Genomic DNA, 16,099 nt, shown 5'->3' on the forward strand with positions numbered 1-16,099 from the left:
TGGAGTGGAGGCGACGAGGGAAAAGAAAGTACGCTACGTTCGTCAAGCAGGATGACTGCGGCGTAGGTCACGTGGACGTTGCGGCGCAGCATAACTGCCATTAACAGGGTGCACGGCAGTTACAAACGAGCATGGAGAAAAACAGTTGCAGGAGCTGTAGATGTGCGGCGTATGTATACGCTTGCGACTCTCTGTGACCGACCAACTGCGGGCGTTCTTACTTTTATCTAAAGCTCAGTTTTTATCGTAAAGCTTGTCACACTACACGGCAAACAAGCTGGTCAACGACGTTGTCCGCGAACAGCGTACTGTATAGGTTGTACTGTCGCACAGAAATCGAGAACACGTCGTTGCCAGTGATCCTAGCAAGTGCTGCTTCGCTGTAACAACAGAAACGATGTCAGCTCGCCGTTGTTCGTGGACAATGCTGCTCGACTTTTCACCCCGTGTGAAAGTCGCCGTTCGCCCACCCTTCTCCCCAACCCAATCGCACGAGCCCGTATCCACAGAAGGCTCCTACGCTAGAGTTCACAGCCAATACAGCCAATACGGCCAATACTGACGTTGGACATATACTTAGTAACGGTGACCGGCCGACAGCAAAACTAACTTACGAGCGAAACGCTTTGCGAATTCATGCTACGAAGATTTGCTTCTTCGTGGGCCGAAACTTCTGACATATACTTCTTGCGTTGCTTCTCCCACATTTCTTCACGTGCCTTTACAAAAGCTTGAAAGTACAACGGGGTCACGAGTCACCCGTCCCTTAGAGCTGCACGGTGCGAGATCAGTACGCGGGACGAAGCGTCGCGAAGCGCCGCGGCGATAATGCGCGTGCGTCTGCGCATAATGCGAGCAGGCGAAGCAGCTGCGCGTCTACGCTGCGAACGAGGCAAGCCGCGCACGTCGGCGCCGTTAGGGGGCGTCTCCCCCCCGCAGCAGAACGGACGACCCCGGGGGTCGCGGAAGAGGGACGGGGTGTTGATTAACGGCACGGCTTGCAAGGTTCCGCAACCATCTAGTTTATACTGCGCGCCAAAGCGAAGCGCCAGTGCTTTAAAGTACGTAAAGACGAGGAGATAAGCAGAAACAAGCAAAGAAGGGAAATCTGGCAACAACCAGAACGCAGAAGCAACTTTATAGAGCAAGGAGAAGAATAACGACCCGCGAGCGGCAGGAAGCCGCGAGGCGGAGGCGAGGCGCGATTTCAATAATGGCCGCCGCCCCCGCGGATGCATGCGCCCGCGGAGACAGAAACGGCCTATATATCGCACACACCCGTGCGCCTGCAGCGCAGTGCTCGTATAATGTACGCCTACGCGCAGACGTTAACAGCTCGTAATGAATATACGTGACACTCGTACGGAACGAAGCGCGTATATGTCTAGGTACCGGCGCTGCAGCTAATTAACGACGCGTCGCGGGTGCCTTTTAAAGCTTAACGGGCGCGGTCGGGTATGCATAACCGCGTCGCACGCGCGCGAACTACCGGGCGCTAACGGGATTCGCCGGGACATTGCGTGCGCATCTGATCGCATATTCATCGGCGATCCCGCAACGGCGGCGCCGCGAAGCTCGTGCACTGCAGAGGTGCCGAGCGCGGCGTGTAATCGCACGACATGCGTCGCGCGTATACGCACACCGCGGCGACAGACGTGATCGGGGAGCGCGCTTAAACGGCGCGACAGTTCTGCCGAAGCACTCTCTCTCTCTCTCCATCTCTCTCTGGCGCCATTACGGTTGCAGCAGGCAAGGCAACGCGCCGCGTGCGCGTTGTCACACACATGCAGCGACGGCGTGTCGAAACAGGCGACGAATCGCTCGGCGACCGCTGTCGAAACTAACGTCGATGCACGACCTATCGCGCGCGGTGAAACACGCGCCCGACGCGCGCGTACACGCGGTGTAGTAGTACGTCTCCCGCAAGGACGCAGGAGCTCATACGTGCGGACGCGATAACGGGCGCCGCTTCGGCGGAAGAAAGCTCGGGGGCGCGATAGGGCGTGGAAAAAAATGGAACCCGCCCACCGCTCCGCACGCGATAATGCGCCGCGTTGCGGACGTCACCGGCGGTAAGCGCGCAAATGTATGTGCCAATCCGAGTTCGAAAGTCTGCGGCATGCTTCTCCTATCAGCTCTATCGTTATCCCCCACCTCCCCCCGCCCACACGCATATAATACATACGCACGCACACGCTCACAGTTGCAGAAGGTAGCATATATCCCGAAGCTTTCTTGTACTGTTTCAGCGTTGTTATTCCGTTTGGTTTCAAGCGGCACAAAGCTGAACTGTTTATGGGATACGATTATCATTTAGAGCAGTAACCGGAGGAACAACAGGCAGTTGTGAAGTGTACCGGATGCTGTAGCAAAAGGGCTGAGTCACGGAGTGCAATGGTCGCCTTTACAGCGCAGCGCGTCTCAACGCCATTAATCGGCATACAGGTTCGCGGTGGTTCGATATCTGACTGACCGCTTGAAAGCAAAAAGGGTATGCATAACGACAGTAACGACACGATCCAACAAATACAACTAAGTACTCAGCTTCTAAATTGACGATACCATATTCGACAAGAAACGCGCATGCGCACTGCCGCAGCTCCGCCGAGGAGTGAGCGTGCCGCGCGCAACGGTTCACCGAGTCAAAATGCTGACCGCACTCGCCTCGATCGCCATGGTAACGACCACGTATACGGGGAAACCGGAGAGTCACGGGTTGCAAATGGAGCCTCAAAGGAAGCGGTTTTGTTGTTACGTGACTTTCGCTACAATGACAAACTCCCAGCTTAAAGCCCAGCGGATAATTGCCCTCTACGACCCCGCCATGCGTGTACACTCTTGTCTACTCCGTTGAGCCACCGCGGCACTTTGTTTTATTAGAGTCGGCGGCGGCCAACAGAAGTCAGTGGGTTTATGTTGCCTTCACGCTCAACAGAAGGAGCAGGTGGGTCCGGATGTGTAAGCGACAAAGGCAACGAAAGAAAGGAAGTGAACACGAGGACTATATGGCAATGACCAACTAAGTTCAAAGGAAGCATGGACGGGGCTTTATGACGTTACAGACAAGCCAGTGACTCCAGACATAATCTCAATGTATAGGTTTCAAATTCACCTGCCGGTCAAAATACTGCGCCGTTAGCGCGGTCGTGCAATGTTCAACTATAGCGTTAACTGCGGCGCACTTTAGCTTTGCTAATGTAAGAACGTTAACTATAGTGTGTTTTAAAGCGGCTAGCTGAAAAACGTGATTTTCCAGAAAGAGAAATGAGACAGAGATAGAGAGATAAAAGCAATGACAGGAAGGTTAACCAGAGAAGACATTCGGTTGGTTACCCTGTACCGGGTAAGGGGACAGGTGTGCGAAAGAAGAGAGAAGAGAGAAGAAAAGAGAAAACAATACAGAACTGCTCTGCAAAGGCGCCACGTAGTCATACGCAGCGTCGACGTTCCACTAATGCATTCAACGTCACGCAGTGCGCAGTCAGGACTTGTGGCACAGCCCGGAATCTCGTAGATAACGCAGATAAGGATACATGAGAAAAGAATATGTAAAAGGCAGGGACGTAAACAGAAGTGAGCCTTACGATGGCTACATGCACTGACGAAAGAGTGGGAAATAAAGAAAAAAAAAGGAAACGTATTAAGAAAAGCAGGGAACGTTAAAAGAGTTGACGAGCACTGGAGTCGCCGGCGTACTAGAAGTTGGAACCCTCAGCGCAATGTTGCAGACGGAGACGGCCGAGCAGAGCAAACAGACTTACTATAAACGCAGCACTGGGTCATTTGCATCGCCCTCGTTACCGACATTTTCCTTTTCAATTCAGGAACGCCTTTTGTGTGTGTGTCTCCATGTGTGCGCGTTCCGTTTTTTTTTTTGCGTTTTCATCTCTGTCATCTTTCTAACCCCTATCCCCCATCCCCAGTGTAGAGTAGCAAACCGGAGACTCATATCTGGTTAACCTCCCTGCCTCTCCTCTTCACTCTCTCTCTCTCTCTCTCTCTCAATTCAGGACTGTTATTAAAGAAGACTGTCTGTCCAGACAAGCCAGCTTCTAATCTGATAGGCCATGTGTTTTTGTGCCCACCCTTCATGTATCGTTCAAATTATCAGGGCCCACGAGATATTCAATAAATAAATAAATAAATAAATAAATAAATAAATAAATAAATAAATAAATAAATAAATTCCCTTTAGGCTGCAAAAGATAAGAAAAATGTACGGATTATCATTCGATAAAATACCTTAACAGGTCTATTTCCCTTCATCTATTGTTGTCCACATAGGCTACCAAACTGGTTGTTAGCAGAAACTGCATATGCACTGCATATAATGTAATTAACCAATCGTGCACTACCAGCACTTACAGGCTGTCTAAAATCATTGCACAGACCTTAAAGCAAAACACCTAATAGACTTTCTATAGAGCGCGGGCTAACATATCTTATTTTTATTGCGAGGGATCGCGCGACACTCACTTCTTTTCCCGCTTGCCGGCGCCAGTGTCCCGGAATCCCTTGGCGAACGGGTTGTTGTCGATCTTCAGCTGGGTTATCTGCGATAAAGAAACGAACGCGTAAGAAGAATGCAAGGCATCATCGGGCGAACGAAAGCATTCAAGAGTTGCGACTGGACGGTTCTTTACGGACGAGACGTTCTCGTCAGACGAAACCGCAGGAAGTACTCGCGTCATGTGTGCCACTGTATGTGCAGCATTAGCCTGAGACCCCCACCTTTGGGCTCCTCGCACATATATACACGCAAGCAGATTGTGCGCAGCTTTCCGTGATCTAAGGAGTTCCAAGTTCTGCAACAGGCGGGGCTATATAACAACAGGCTCCCAGCATATATACGACGTGTTTACATCCATCTTCCGCCGATTACTGAACGACGAAAAAAGAATCGCTGGGCGAGGGATTAAAAAAACAAACAAAAAAAACCTCCCGTGAACATTTGTGCAGTGGGACCTGAAGCGTCAGTTGCCCAGCGTACGGTATAGAGGGAGAGTTCGGGCTCCCGGTTTCGTTATATATATATATATATATATATATATATATATATATATATATATATATATATATATATATATATATATATATATATATATATATATATATATATATATATATATATATATATATATGAACTTGAGTGGTGCTACAAGGTAAACAGAACAAGTATTTAATTCCTACAGTTTCGATCGGTGGACCGATCTTCGTCAGGGTTTACAAATATGGCAGTACAGTTTCGATCGGTGGACCGATCTTCGTCAGGGTTTACAAATATGGCAGTACGACCGAACTGCCATATTTGTAAACCCTGACGAAGATCGGTCCACCGATCGAAACTGTAGGAATTAAATACTTGTTCTGTTTACCTTGTAGCACCACTCAAGTTCTTTACGTTTGAAAGGTAGCCTGAAGAAACCCTCTTTGCCTACTACATATATATATATATATATATATATATATATATATATATATATATATATATATATATATATATATATATATATATATATATATATATATATATATCCGCTCTCCGACCTTTTTACGTTCGTGCACTTTTTTTAAAGCTCTTTCTGTTCCCCTTACCCCTTCCCCAGTGCAGGGTGGCAAACTGGATATGAATCTTCCGGCTAGCCTCCCTCCCTTTCTCGTCTCTTTTATCTCTCTCTCTCTCTCACACATCGTTCATCAGCTTCCCCTTCTTTCTTTCTGTCTTCGCTATTGCACGTTTGTTCCCTTCCGCCTCCTGCCGGAGCGGAGTGCGTGTCACGTGGTCCGAGACACAGCACCATTCTATCGAGCCCCTGCAGACGCCCCAGCGAGAAGCTCCGCACACCGTGCACTTTGGACGGCGCTTGCATATCCGCGCGGACATCTTCTCTGTTCAACACCCGTTCAACGGAAGCAAAGAACGTCGCGTTACGCAAACAAAAAAGAAAAGAAAGAAAGCAGAAGGCCAACGCGAGGTGGAGGAGGAGGATCGTGCGGGAAGATACAAGTCCCCGACAGGATGGTGCCGTGCCCGCGCCGTGCGTCTCTTCCCGCGCGACAGTTGCCGGCTCCTCGTCGAAGGCTCGCGTCTCCGCCGAGGTGTCGTGTCGCGGCGCCATCGCGTGAGCCTCCACGGTCATTTGGCGCGGCGCCTGAACCCGAGGCCTAATGACGGAACAGCAGCGCGAGCGGTAGCACCGAGGCCTTCCTGCGCGCTCCTTTCTTTTTCCGCCTCGATTGTATCTTCGTTTCTCCCCCCGACGCGCTTCGCTTATAGGTGCTGCGTTGCTCCCGCATAGAAACGCTGGTGCCTTGGCCACAAAGTCCCTCTTGAGCTCCCTGCCTGCGCTCTGTGTCGACAGTCGCGCAAGCGCCCACCTCTGTGCACCTCTTTGCGGTACTAAAGAAAAGGTGGAGCGCACAAAGGAGGTATCGCTGTGTGAGTGTACGTGTGTGCGTGCGTGTGTACACACACATATACATACAAATGTGTGTGTGTGTGTGTGTGTGTGTGTGTGTGTGTGTGTGTGTGTGTGTGTGTGTGTGTGTGTGTGTGCGTGTGTTAGTACTGAGATTTCCGGATCCTGTATCATGCCTCAAAACGATGCACAGGATGTCATAATTGACATCCGGTTCGACGGTATCCCATCGGAAACGTTTGCTTTATGCTCACCGATGTAGACAGCGGCACGACATCGTTCTAATTCGTATCAGAAATCGGTGTATCAGTGCTGTGGCGAACCAATCCCGCGTCGGATCCGATCCCACGACACGATTCCGTGAGCTCTGGAATGCTACGCCATCGTAAGTATCAGACACGACATTCAGGTGTACTACAGCAGAGTCTACAGAATGAAAAAATAAAGAAAAAGAAGAATGTCAGTGGAAACACTACAAAACTTCTATAACCACTCTTGTAAGGGTAGGCTCGGCCGACCGCAGCGGGCGCATCCCAACATTTTTATCCTTGACGATAATGCACGTATAACGGTAACACCGTAAGGGACTCGCATGGATTTTACCACCAGAGCAGGAACAGGAAGCAAATTTCTCTCAAGGACATTATTTGAGTCTAACTAGCGATGAACGGACTCAACTGCGGCTGTAAAGTAGTCCCAGAACACTTTCGCAACATTATACGCCGCTAGCTCTATATAGATGTGACAACCAGATCCATCATCGGCAACACGCACTCTAAACAGCAGACGAGAAATGCTCGAAGTGATCGATCAACTTTTCGCACGACAGCTGACACACGCGGCGTGAGGTGCTGAGCAGCGTGTGTGATACAAATTGGGTGTCACGGTATACCGTACGTCAATCTAACCGCTCGTTGAATGAATGTGCACGAAGCATTTGTACTCTTTCGTTTGCTTAAAAAGTGCCCGCGAGTTTATCTTGCTAGCTCACCGGGCTTATTCAGACGGCACGGACACCTCACTGGCAATCAACTAGATTTCATCTGCGTATACGCACAATACAGGACTCAAAAGCAATGAAACGTCAGAGTAAAGAGATGGCGCATTTACTCTGAATTGTGCGCTGTTTTTGTTGATAGCTGAACGGATATGTCCTATAACATGGGAAAGTTACAGCTTTGTGAAATGTTGGCAGGCCTACAGAAACAGTCTTCCTACGCGCATTGTCTGCCCACGCTCCAAGTTGCATAAGCTTAAATGATTTCGTGTTTCAGACACTTGCACCCTTTTTCACGTAAACTTCGGTTATACGCCGTATATATGGCAAACTATAAATTCAAACAACACACAGGTTTGCAGGAATATGGAGCCGAGGAGATCGACAGCAGTCAATAGTGGCCCTGACAGAGATAAGTTTCCCATTCGAAATGTTGCTTTCAGATGCATCGCTTGTTATAGACATAGAGCGAAGTACCTGCAGGCTTCGCATAAACTTCGCACAAGCCGAGTACGCGTACGAGAAAAAAAGAAAAGGTAATCTTAAGAGTAGTCGGGTGCTTATGGCACAACCCGCAATCAAGACCCCCGGCGCAACAATGACCTTATAAGACGTCCGTGTTCGCTTATAAGACGTCCCTGCACGCCACCTCCGGGAGAATCCGCAGCCGAGCAGCGCTCATGTATATGCGCCTTCTTTTTTTTTTTTTTTTTTCAAGGTTGCAGTCACGACGTTGACGCTGAGCAGATGCCGTGCGCTTACGGGGCAGCTTGTTGTGTCTCGAGCAGCAGCAGCGGAAGAAGAAGCAGCTCTTGGAGGGCAAACAACCGCCCTAATCGCCCGCCGTGTTTGCCGTTGGCCCTGCGCCGGTAATGAACGCGCGCCCAGCGGAAGCGGCCCTGCGCTGACGGACCCCGGCACGTCAGCGTCTCCTTCATCCCGCATACGCAGATGCACGCGCGTCTTCCTCGCTGGGAATGGAGTTGTTCCCGCTGCCTACATCGGCATCCTCCTCTCTCCCAGAGACACGCCCCGGGACCTCTTCGTCGCCTTTTTTTTTCTTTTAAGTCTTTATTTGCATCGGGCACGCGGAGAGACGGTAGACGCTCTCCTGCCGTGATCTCCCGTGGAGCTTCGTGGCAGGTGTGAAGCATAAGTCAGTGCTCTCACGCGATCCTGCGAGGGGGCCGTGCTTGAGGCGGTGGCCGCACCGTCTTCTGCATGTATATACCGTAGATGGAGCGCGGACGTCGTTCGGACAAAAAGCACTGCGGCCGACAGATCGGGGTGCTCGAAACCTTTCTCGATCTTTTGTGAACAGTTGCGAAATTGAAATAAATGGACAACATGTGGCACAGAAAGGGCCTATAATAAAAAGTGGACCTTTTCTTGTTTTTTTTTTCTTGGAGCGGGGCTTCACAATACGAGGGAATTTGAGTACAAATAGTTAGCCCCCATAATTATCCTCGATATACAAAAGTACTGGACTCATATTCGCAAAAGAAGCTAGCGCCAGAATTGTTCGCAAGAGCTATTTTCGGCCAATATAGATGCTGGGCATATTAGCGAAGGCAACCAGCTAGTGGCAAAGACCACTTACGAACCAGAACATTTGTGAATTCGGCCCCAAGGGCCGAATTCATCAATCCTTTGAACTGTACGACATGTGACGAGACAAGAGACATTGAACCCTTTCTGTGATCGTGCTCCTGAAATTCCAAAATGAAAGGGACGCTCCCCTGGAAAATCTTCAACCAAAGGACCATCCACATGCGTGCCTGCGACACCTTGTGTTCGTCGTAGGACCAGTTATAGCTCGCAAAGAAACTTCGCGTCTCCTTCTCGCACTCTTAAGAGAGACTTGTCTGATGGATATGTGGTGAAACAATACTATGACAAACGCTCGGGCGGAGCAGTTGCCAGACTTGATTGCCAGGCTAAACTCGCCTGTTGCTAAGACTCACCACCATCACGGAGTTTCCCGTCTGTAAGTACTCGAGATTCACCACTGCCTGAACTCTGTTCTTACGATCAGGTTTATCGTAAGTACGCTTTTGTGAATACTGGCCCTACAGTTTAACGTCCAGCATCTGCGCACTTGTCCTTATGAGGGACGCCGTGGCAGGCTCGGAGCGCTAATTTTTGCCACGCAGGTCGAATTAAAGGTGTTTATCTATAACTGCAAGGTTAAGATCGCTCTCGCAGCATATCACATTCGGAATCCGACTGTTGCAACTGCGATTCGATTCAGCGACCTCTGTGCCGGCTCAACGAGCACAGATCATAAATCCGTAGCTATTGCGACACAGTGGCAACTGCTTTCTATTGCCTAGTTGCGACATGACGACAACACAGTGGGATAACTAGGTTGATGTCGTGTGCGTAATGTTGTCTTGTTCGCGACTTTCACACGGCTGCTGGATGAGAAGACGATCTAGGTATAACGTGTGCCGGTTCCACCGTGCTCTACGGGCAAAGTTAGGGCAACTGTATACAAAGACGTCGGTGCAGACCCCCGTAGACGCAGCACGATTACCCGAACATATAGCGTACTGCCCTTGACGTGAGAGCATGGCGCGTGCATTCAACTTTCGAACGGCTATGCCAGCGTTTGAAGCACCACGAGTTGGCGAATAACGCAACGAAGGCAAACGCCCGTAGCGAGTAAACGGCCCTCTGACGTGCACTCAGAGCGGTTGTCATCAGTACCCCCCCCCCCCCCCCCACTCCCACACTATCTTCGCAAAAGGATGCGGAGAGCAGACGCCCTCGGCGTGTTGAAAGCAGGCACGTGAAAGGGTCAGAATAAACTTCGTGTTTACGACCCTGACGCCTGTAGAGGATTGATAACAGGCTAACATAAAGTATGCAGGAGGCGAAGAGAGGACAGCTGTTTAAGCGAAGGTTCGAACTGTTCCGCAACCATCCATGCGTTCAGTGAACGCATGAGGAGCTTGTTGATGCGTATCCAAAGTGCACCGTGTTTTCTGTATTTTTTTTCTTCTGTCCCCTCTTTCATTTCTTCTCGCCGCAGGCTCTCTTACTACGCATGTGGCAGACGTGAGGATGCATGGTACGTGAAGTGCATTGAACACTTTCCCGTTGCCTGCATTTATGTTAACAGTCTCGATGCCACTCCTCGAATGACGATTCTATTATGTCGCCGATTCCTGCACTTCGGCTGTGCTGAATGCGGCCCGTTTGGCGCTGCGAATATCGCAAAAGTCTGGAACAGCTCAGTCTCATTCATTGTGGCTGTACTTGAACTACAGCTACATAATGAACGAAGAAGCATCTATATAACCGAACATTTCGTAAAGGCTTTCCAAGTAGACTTCAGTCGCATTCATTCTGGCTCCACTTGAACTAGCTACATAATGAACGAAGAAGCATTTATACACAACCGAACATTTCATATATAGGCTCTCCAAGTAGACCATCGCGAGGAAAGCCCGCAGGCGGAACCCTCCGGGCCTATAATTTTTTATACGTACGCGAGCACGCGTGGTTGCTCTACGGCTAACATGGCGGCCGCATGAGGCAGTAAGCAAATTAACGGAAAGAAAAGGTAATAAAGCAATATTACCGGCGCAGAAGTATAAGAAACAAAAGACAAACGGCTCCTCTCTGGCCATTCGTATACGGCCGTCCGGCCGGCCAGCTCACGCAGGTAGCGGGTGACCCGCCGACATGGTGCAGAGCGAATTATTCATGCGTACACGCGAGGGCAGGTCGTTCGTCATCGTCTCATAAAGCGGCATCGCCGAAACGTGCTGCGCCGCGGGGTCCTGTAGTGACGTCGCTCGTATAACGACGAAGCCCGTGTAGGGCCGGGTTCACGGGCGGCGAAGTCGTCAAATGGTTGCCAACCGCGGGGCCCTGACGTCCGTTTCGGCAGCGTTACGCACGCAATATTACGGAGCGCGCTTAGGCATATTGCGTGTTGCCATGCAGACGTGGCACGTCTTCTGCATGCCTCTGGGCTGTACCACGTACAAAGCCGTCTGCTAGACAGACTTCACCGGAAAACGCATGGGACACTCCTATTATCCTAAATGTCGACTTTACGCAAATGCGTGTGTTCGGTGCGGGTGGAAACCGAACCACCGATGATTTTGTTTAGAGGCGCACCGTTAACCGGCAAACTTTAACGCCGCCCGCAGGAGAGGTTAAATAGAGTGCTCACCGCGCTTGTGCGCGCTAAGTTTGACGGTATGCGACAGAACAAAGCCTTGGGTGTGTTTGAGATGTATAAAGAGGTCGGGCAACAGTGGGGATCGCAAAGAGCTACAAAATGCTGCAATGTGTTAAACGGACGTCAAAATCGCGAATGCAAGGAATCTACAAAATGAGGTTGAGATCTTTAATGAATGGAAAATGAGACGCCCTACTAATTTCAGCAATTGCTACAACGGAAACCCATACGGGTTCCTTCGAAGGAGAAAGCCTCGCTGTTGAAGAAAAATTCGTCCTGGTCCGGCAGTCGAGCCCGGGAACACCGCCATTCCGGGGCAGCCGCTCTATATACCATCCATTAGGTGGAGATCTGTTACTTGCTCGTAATAAACACACACACACGCACACACACACACACACACACACACACACACACACACACACACACACACACACACACACACACACACACACACACACACACACACACACACACACACACCCCACACACACACACGCACGCACGCACGCACGCACACACAAATGCTTTTGAGAGTCTACACTGAGAGCAGGATAAAAGAAACAAATAATATAGAAAACAATAGACAGAAAGAAAGAAAGAGAAAAGACGCTTCAACTAACTGACACACAGTTTCATTTGCCCCGTCTATACTAATGACGAGTGTCAGAAGGATGGAGTGAGTTCCGTTTCAACCACAGCGGCCACCACTTCAGCACTCATTACACAAAGCCTCGTGCTGCCAAACCGCTCGCCTCTTCGCGGCACGCGTTTTATACTATAAGCAACATTTCCGCCGCAGCTAGGCATTTCATTTCGGCAACGCTTATTCATGCCATTTAGTTTCTAGGTTGTCACGCGGGTTTCCTCCGCATTACTTCGGGTGCCCGCATCACGCGAACTGCGACGATCCTGCTGTGGCGTATAGAGACTGCAGCCGTCGTGAATGCAGACGGCATGACGTGATTTAAACGTCGCTCGATATGCAGCCTTTTCTATTACTATAAATTTCGCTGATGCTCGGCGGTATTTTCTCTAACCGTTGCTGCAAGTAGACGTCGTAGCGCTAAATGGACACTCTCTTTTGTGGCTATATTAAGTGACCTGAGGCGCTTTGTACGCGGCTTTCATAACCTGCAATAGCGTGCTCCTGTAATGACGCCGGCCTCACGGACTGCGCTCAGAGGGCTGCATGTATACGTATAATAGCTAAACGCATGAAACGGAAAATTTCCTCTTTGTACGTTGGAACGCTGCTGATTAATGATAGTCACTGTTTACACTTTTTTACGAGAATAAAATACCAACTACACCCCATCTTTCCATCACAGTGCATACTTGGTAAGCCAAGGATAGCAACCAGGTCGCTCCTGGTTTGCTACCCTACGCCGGTAGCAGGAAAGAGAATAATGTGTTCCGTTTAAAAGTTTGCCGTCCATTGGAACAAGGATGCATAAATAGTCACACAAATAACTACCGGACCGTGCCTCTACTGGAACGCAAATGAAAGAGGGAGATGAGTGCCGTTTTGCATCGAGGCTTTCCATAACATGCAATAATCTGAGGTATTATCTCTGGACCTGGCATCGATCTACTCAAGTCCGTTCAAGCAGCCGGACAGATGCGCTTGTCTGTATACAACCTTCGCTTAGCTTTAAGCGACACAATGTCCTGCCGTAAAGTACACGCATTCTCCTGTCAAGCCAGCCTATCACTGTAAACGAAAATAAACCCACCTGGGAGTTTTTAAGAGGTGATGTGCCCTAAAACCTCCCCTCTCAAATATTTACTCCGATGTATGGGAGCAAAACAGCGCCATCCCCTCGTTTCACTCCGCTGGCTAGCTGCGGGAGTATTAAGGCGACATGGCGCGATTTTACTCCGCTTAAAAATCTTTTTCTCCCGTGAAACTCCGACAGGGAGTTTGAAAAAACTCCCCTCCGCCGATACAGGTTGGTCACGTGGCGCTTCCCATGAGGCTGTGCGCTTCTCCAGCGACCGGGCGCGTTCGGCGGAGCGGGCAGTGCTCATGGCTGACGGTTTGTTTACGTCTGTGAAGTGTCGTTCCGTGACAGCGTTTCGTCTATTTGTTTCCCGTATTTCCTTCCAGAAAGTGTTATAGGCATGCCTGAAGCTCACTGTATCTCAGCATCAAGTACATTAGCTGTGATCGCTTTGCTGACAACGATGATTGCAAGAACCACGTTTTCAAGTGCGGAAAAAGGCTTACGTATACCTCGAAGCTGCTCACTGGCTCGTGATGTCGGCTCACGTTCTGGCTGTGTTTTCGTGCTGCGTCACCCTGTCTTGTGTTCTTCAGTACGTGAAATGCGACTTCTATGTCCTTTTGAGTACATGCTGACAACGTCCAGTGTAGTGTGTGAAAGGACCGCGTAGCAATGGCAACAGTAGCCACTGTGCGAGCGACGACATCCGTGCTAGTCGCGCCTGAATGGCGTAACCCAAGTTCGTTGCGGTGCTGTGTTGCCATTGAGAAAGACCGGAGTGCAAGCAACTGTTTTTATGTATCTGTGAACGGATATCCTCGCCCGAAGATAAACGGTAGGACATAAGTATGCGTACTGAAAATAAAGCTTCTTATTGAGCGATGTGAATCGAATTGTTATCGCGCATATATGTTTTGGTCACGTCGTTGCTTCCTATATTGCATTAACATTACGCTCTATCCGAGACACTGATTTAGACGCATGCCTGCTGGCTCCGAGTTTAGGGATTCACTCGACAGATCAGCGATGTAGCTCCTTTTCGCAACCGAGACAGATTGCTCGGACGCAGAGCAAGTAGTGCGGTGTATAAAATGTATGACTGCGCATTTCTTGGTGTTAATTATGTCGGCTGCTGCGGGTCATGCTCAAACGTAATAATTTCTTGCTACGCTACCACTATATCGCAAAAATTTAATTTTGCTATGCAACACATGCACTTACATTTTTCTTGCTTACTGTAACTAACGCACTACTTTTTGGCCGCGAACGCCGGCAGTGTGCGAAGTCGCATCAGCACTCACAGAATGGCATGATAATTTTGAAGAATTACGCCATTAACTTTTTTCTCCCACTATTTTGAATTAACAGTTTTGTGTTGCTTAAGGTATTCTGTTAATTTCAGAGAGAGAGATCTCGTATGAACGAGCATGTGAGTCGTAATTCTGAAAACAGCACAGCTGCTCCCTAGGCGGTTTCGAGGCACACAATATCGTGGCTATATATACTGGCACCGTTGCTTCTTGAGTATCACGTGTACGTGTGATGTCTTTCAAATTTCTGCATTGGGCGTTTCTGAAATGTTTATGTATGTCATGATATATGTGCTTTCATTGACTTGTTCCGTCGAATTCGACGCGGTCTCGTGTGCGTATTTCGAAATTTGACCAGCAGCCTCTGCATGTAAACATGTTCGCGCCAACTCACGCGATGGCTCTTTTTATACTCCCGTTGCACCTCGAAAAAACTCCGTCAATAGCAATGCAAAAAATAAAGAAAAAACAAAAAACCTTTCATAATTCCACGCGAAAATTCTACTCGTACGGAGTAAAAATTCTACTCCGATCATACGGAGCAAAAAAAATCTCCGAACCGGGGGGTCGCTATAGGACAAGCAGTATACTCCCACCTCGGAGTTATTTCCGTTTACAGTGTAGCCTGAAAAGCCGTATAAGCTAACGGAGCGCTCCGACAGTTGTTCAATGGTGCTAAGCGAACAAGCCCAGCGAGCTTCGCCGCACGGCTGTGGCCATGTGAGCCAGATTTTACCGGTCCTCGCGCAGCGCGAATGCCGTTCACATGCGCACACCGCACATCCGGTAACCTTCCGAGGCGTTCTCGACGCCCCTGATATCACACAACTGGCACCTGTCGCTCATCCGGCAGATAGGACATCACAAAATGAGAGAGTAACAGGCTGGAAATGCGCATGCCTGTATCTCCACGCGCTTTATGTCACCATCACACACACACACAGAAAGGTTCCAGAACTATTTGATTTCTGAACCAAAGAAGATTACCGCAGAAGCCGCGAGCTGAGGTCACTCGATGTTCGGTCGCAGAAGCCATCGCTCTCGCCGGAGTTAGGTGTAGTTTAGCCTCGAGGTCACACATGTAGGATGCGTTATGGGGCGATGAAATATTCATCAAAGCAATGCGGCGCGTTCGAACGTTGATTCACGAGCGGGGGAAGCATATGTGTTGGCACATGCTGCCTAAGTAATGCGAAACGTCATCTGCGGAGACAAGGCTCAAAAGATGGCGATTTCTCTGAAACGGTACAGTGGCGCCATCTGTCAACGCGTGGCGTGTTCACCTTGTTTTGCCGTAGCGGGGACAGATGGCACCAATGCTCCTTTGTAGTGACACCGCGAGCTGCCTGTGTGGGACCATATGGGCTGCGCTTTCGTCCCCGGATACCAAACTCAAGAACACCGCCAAGATAACGCCCGAACTCTGCTGACGAGATGATATTAAGCGCAGA

General features: G+C 49.6%; 1 protein-coding gene across 3 annotated transcripts in view; it reads right to left on the reverse strand.

The window, feature by feature from the left end:
- Positions 1–16,099, reverse strand: part of LOC135900770 (optomotor-blind protein-like) — a 115,253-nt gene that overhangs the window by 12,258 nt on the left and 86,896 nt on the right. For all 3 annotated transcript variants that reach the window (XM_065430333.2, XM_065430334.1, XM_065430332.1), the window contains exon 4: positions 4,477–4,553. In XM_065430333.2, the coding sequence (XP_065286405.1) occupies positions 4,477–4,553 (77 nt within the window). The remainder of the gene's footprint in view (positions 1–4,476; positions 4,554–16,099) is intronic.

Source organism: Dermacentor albipictus, chromosome 2 (genome assembly GCF_038994185.2).
Source record: "Dermacentor albipictus isolate Rhodes 1998 colony chromosome 2, USDA_Dalb.pri_finalv2, whole genome shotgun sequence".
NCBI classification, from domain to species: Eukaryota; Metazoa; Arthropoda; class Arachnida; order Ixodida; family Ixodidae; genus Dermacentor; species Dermacentor albipictus.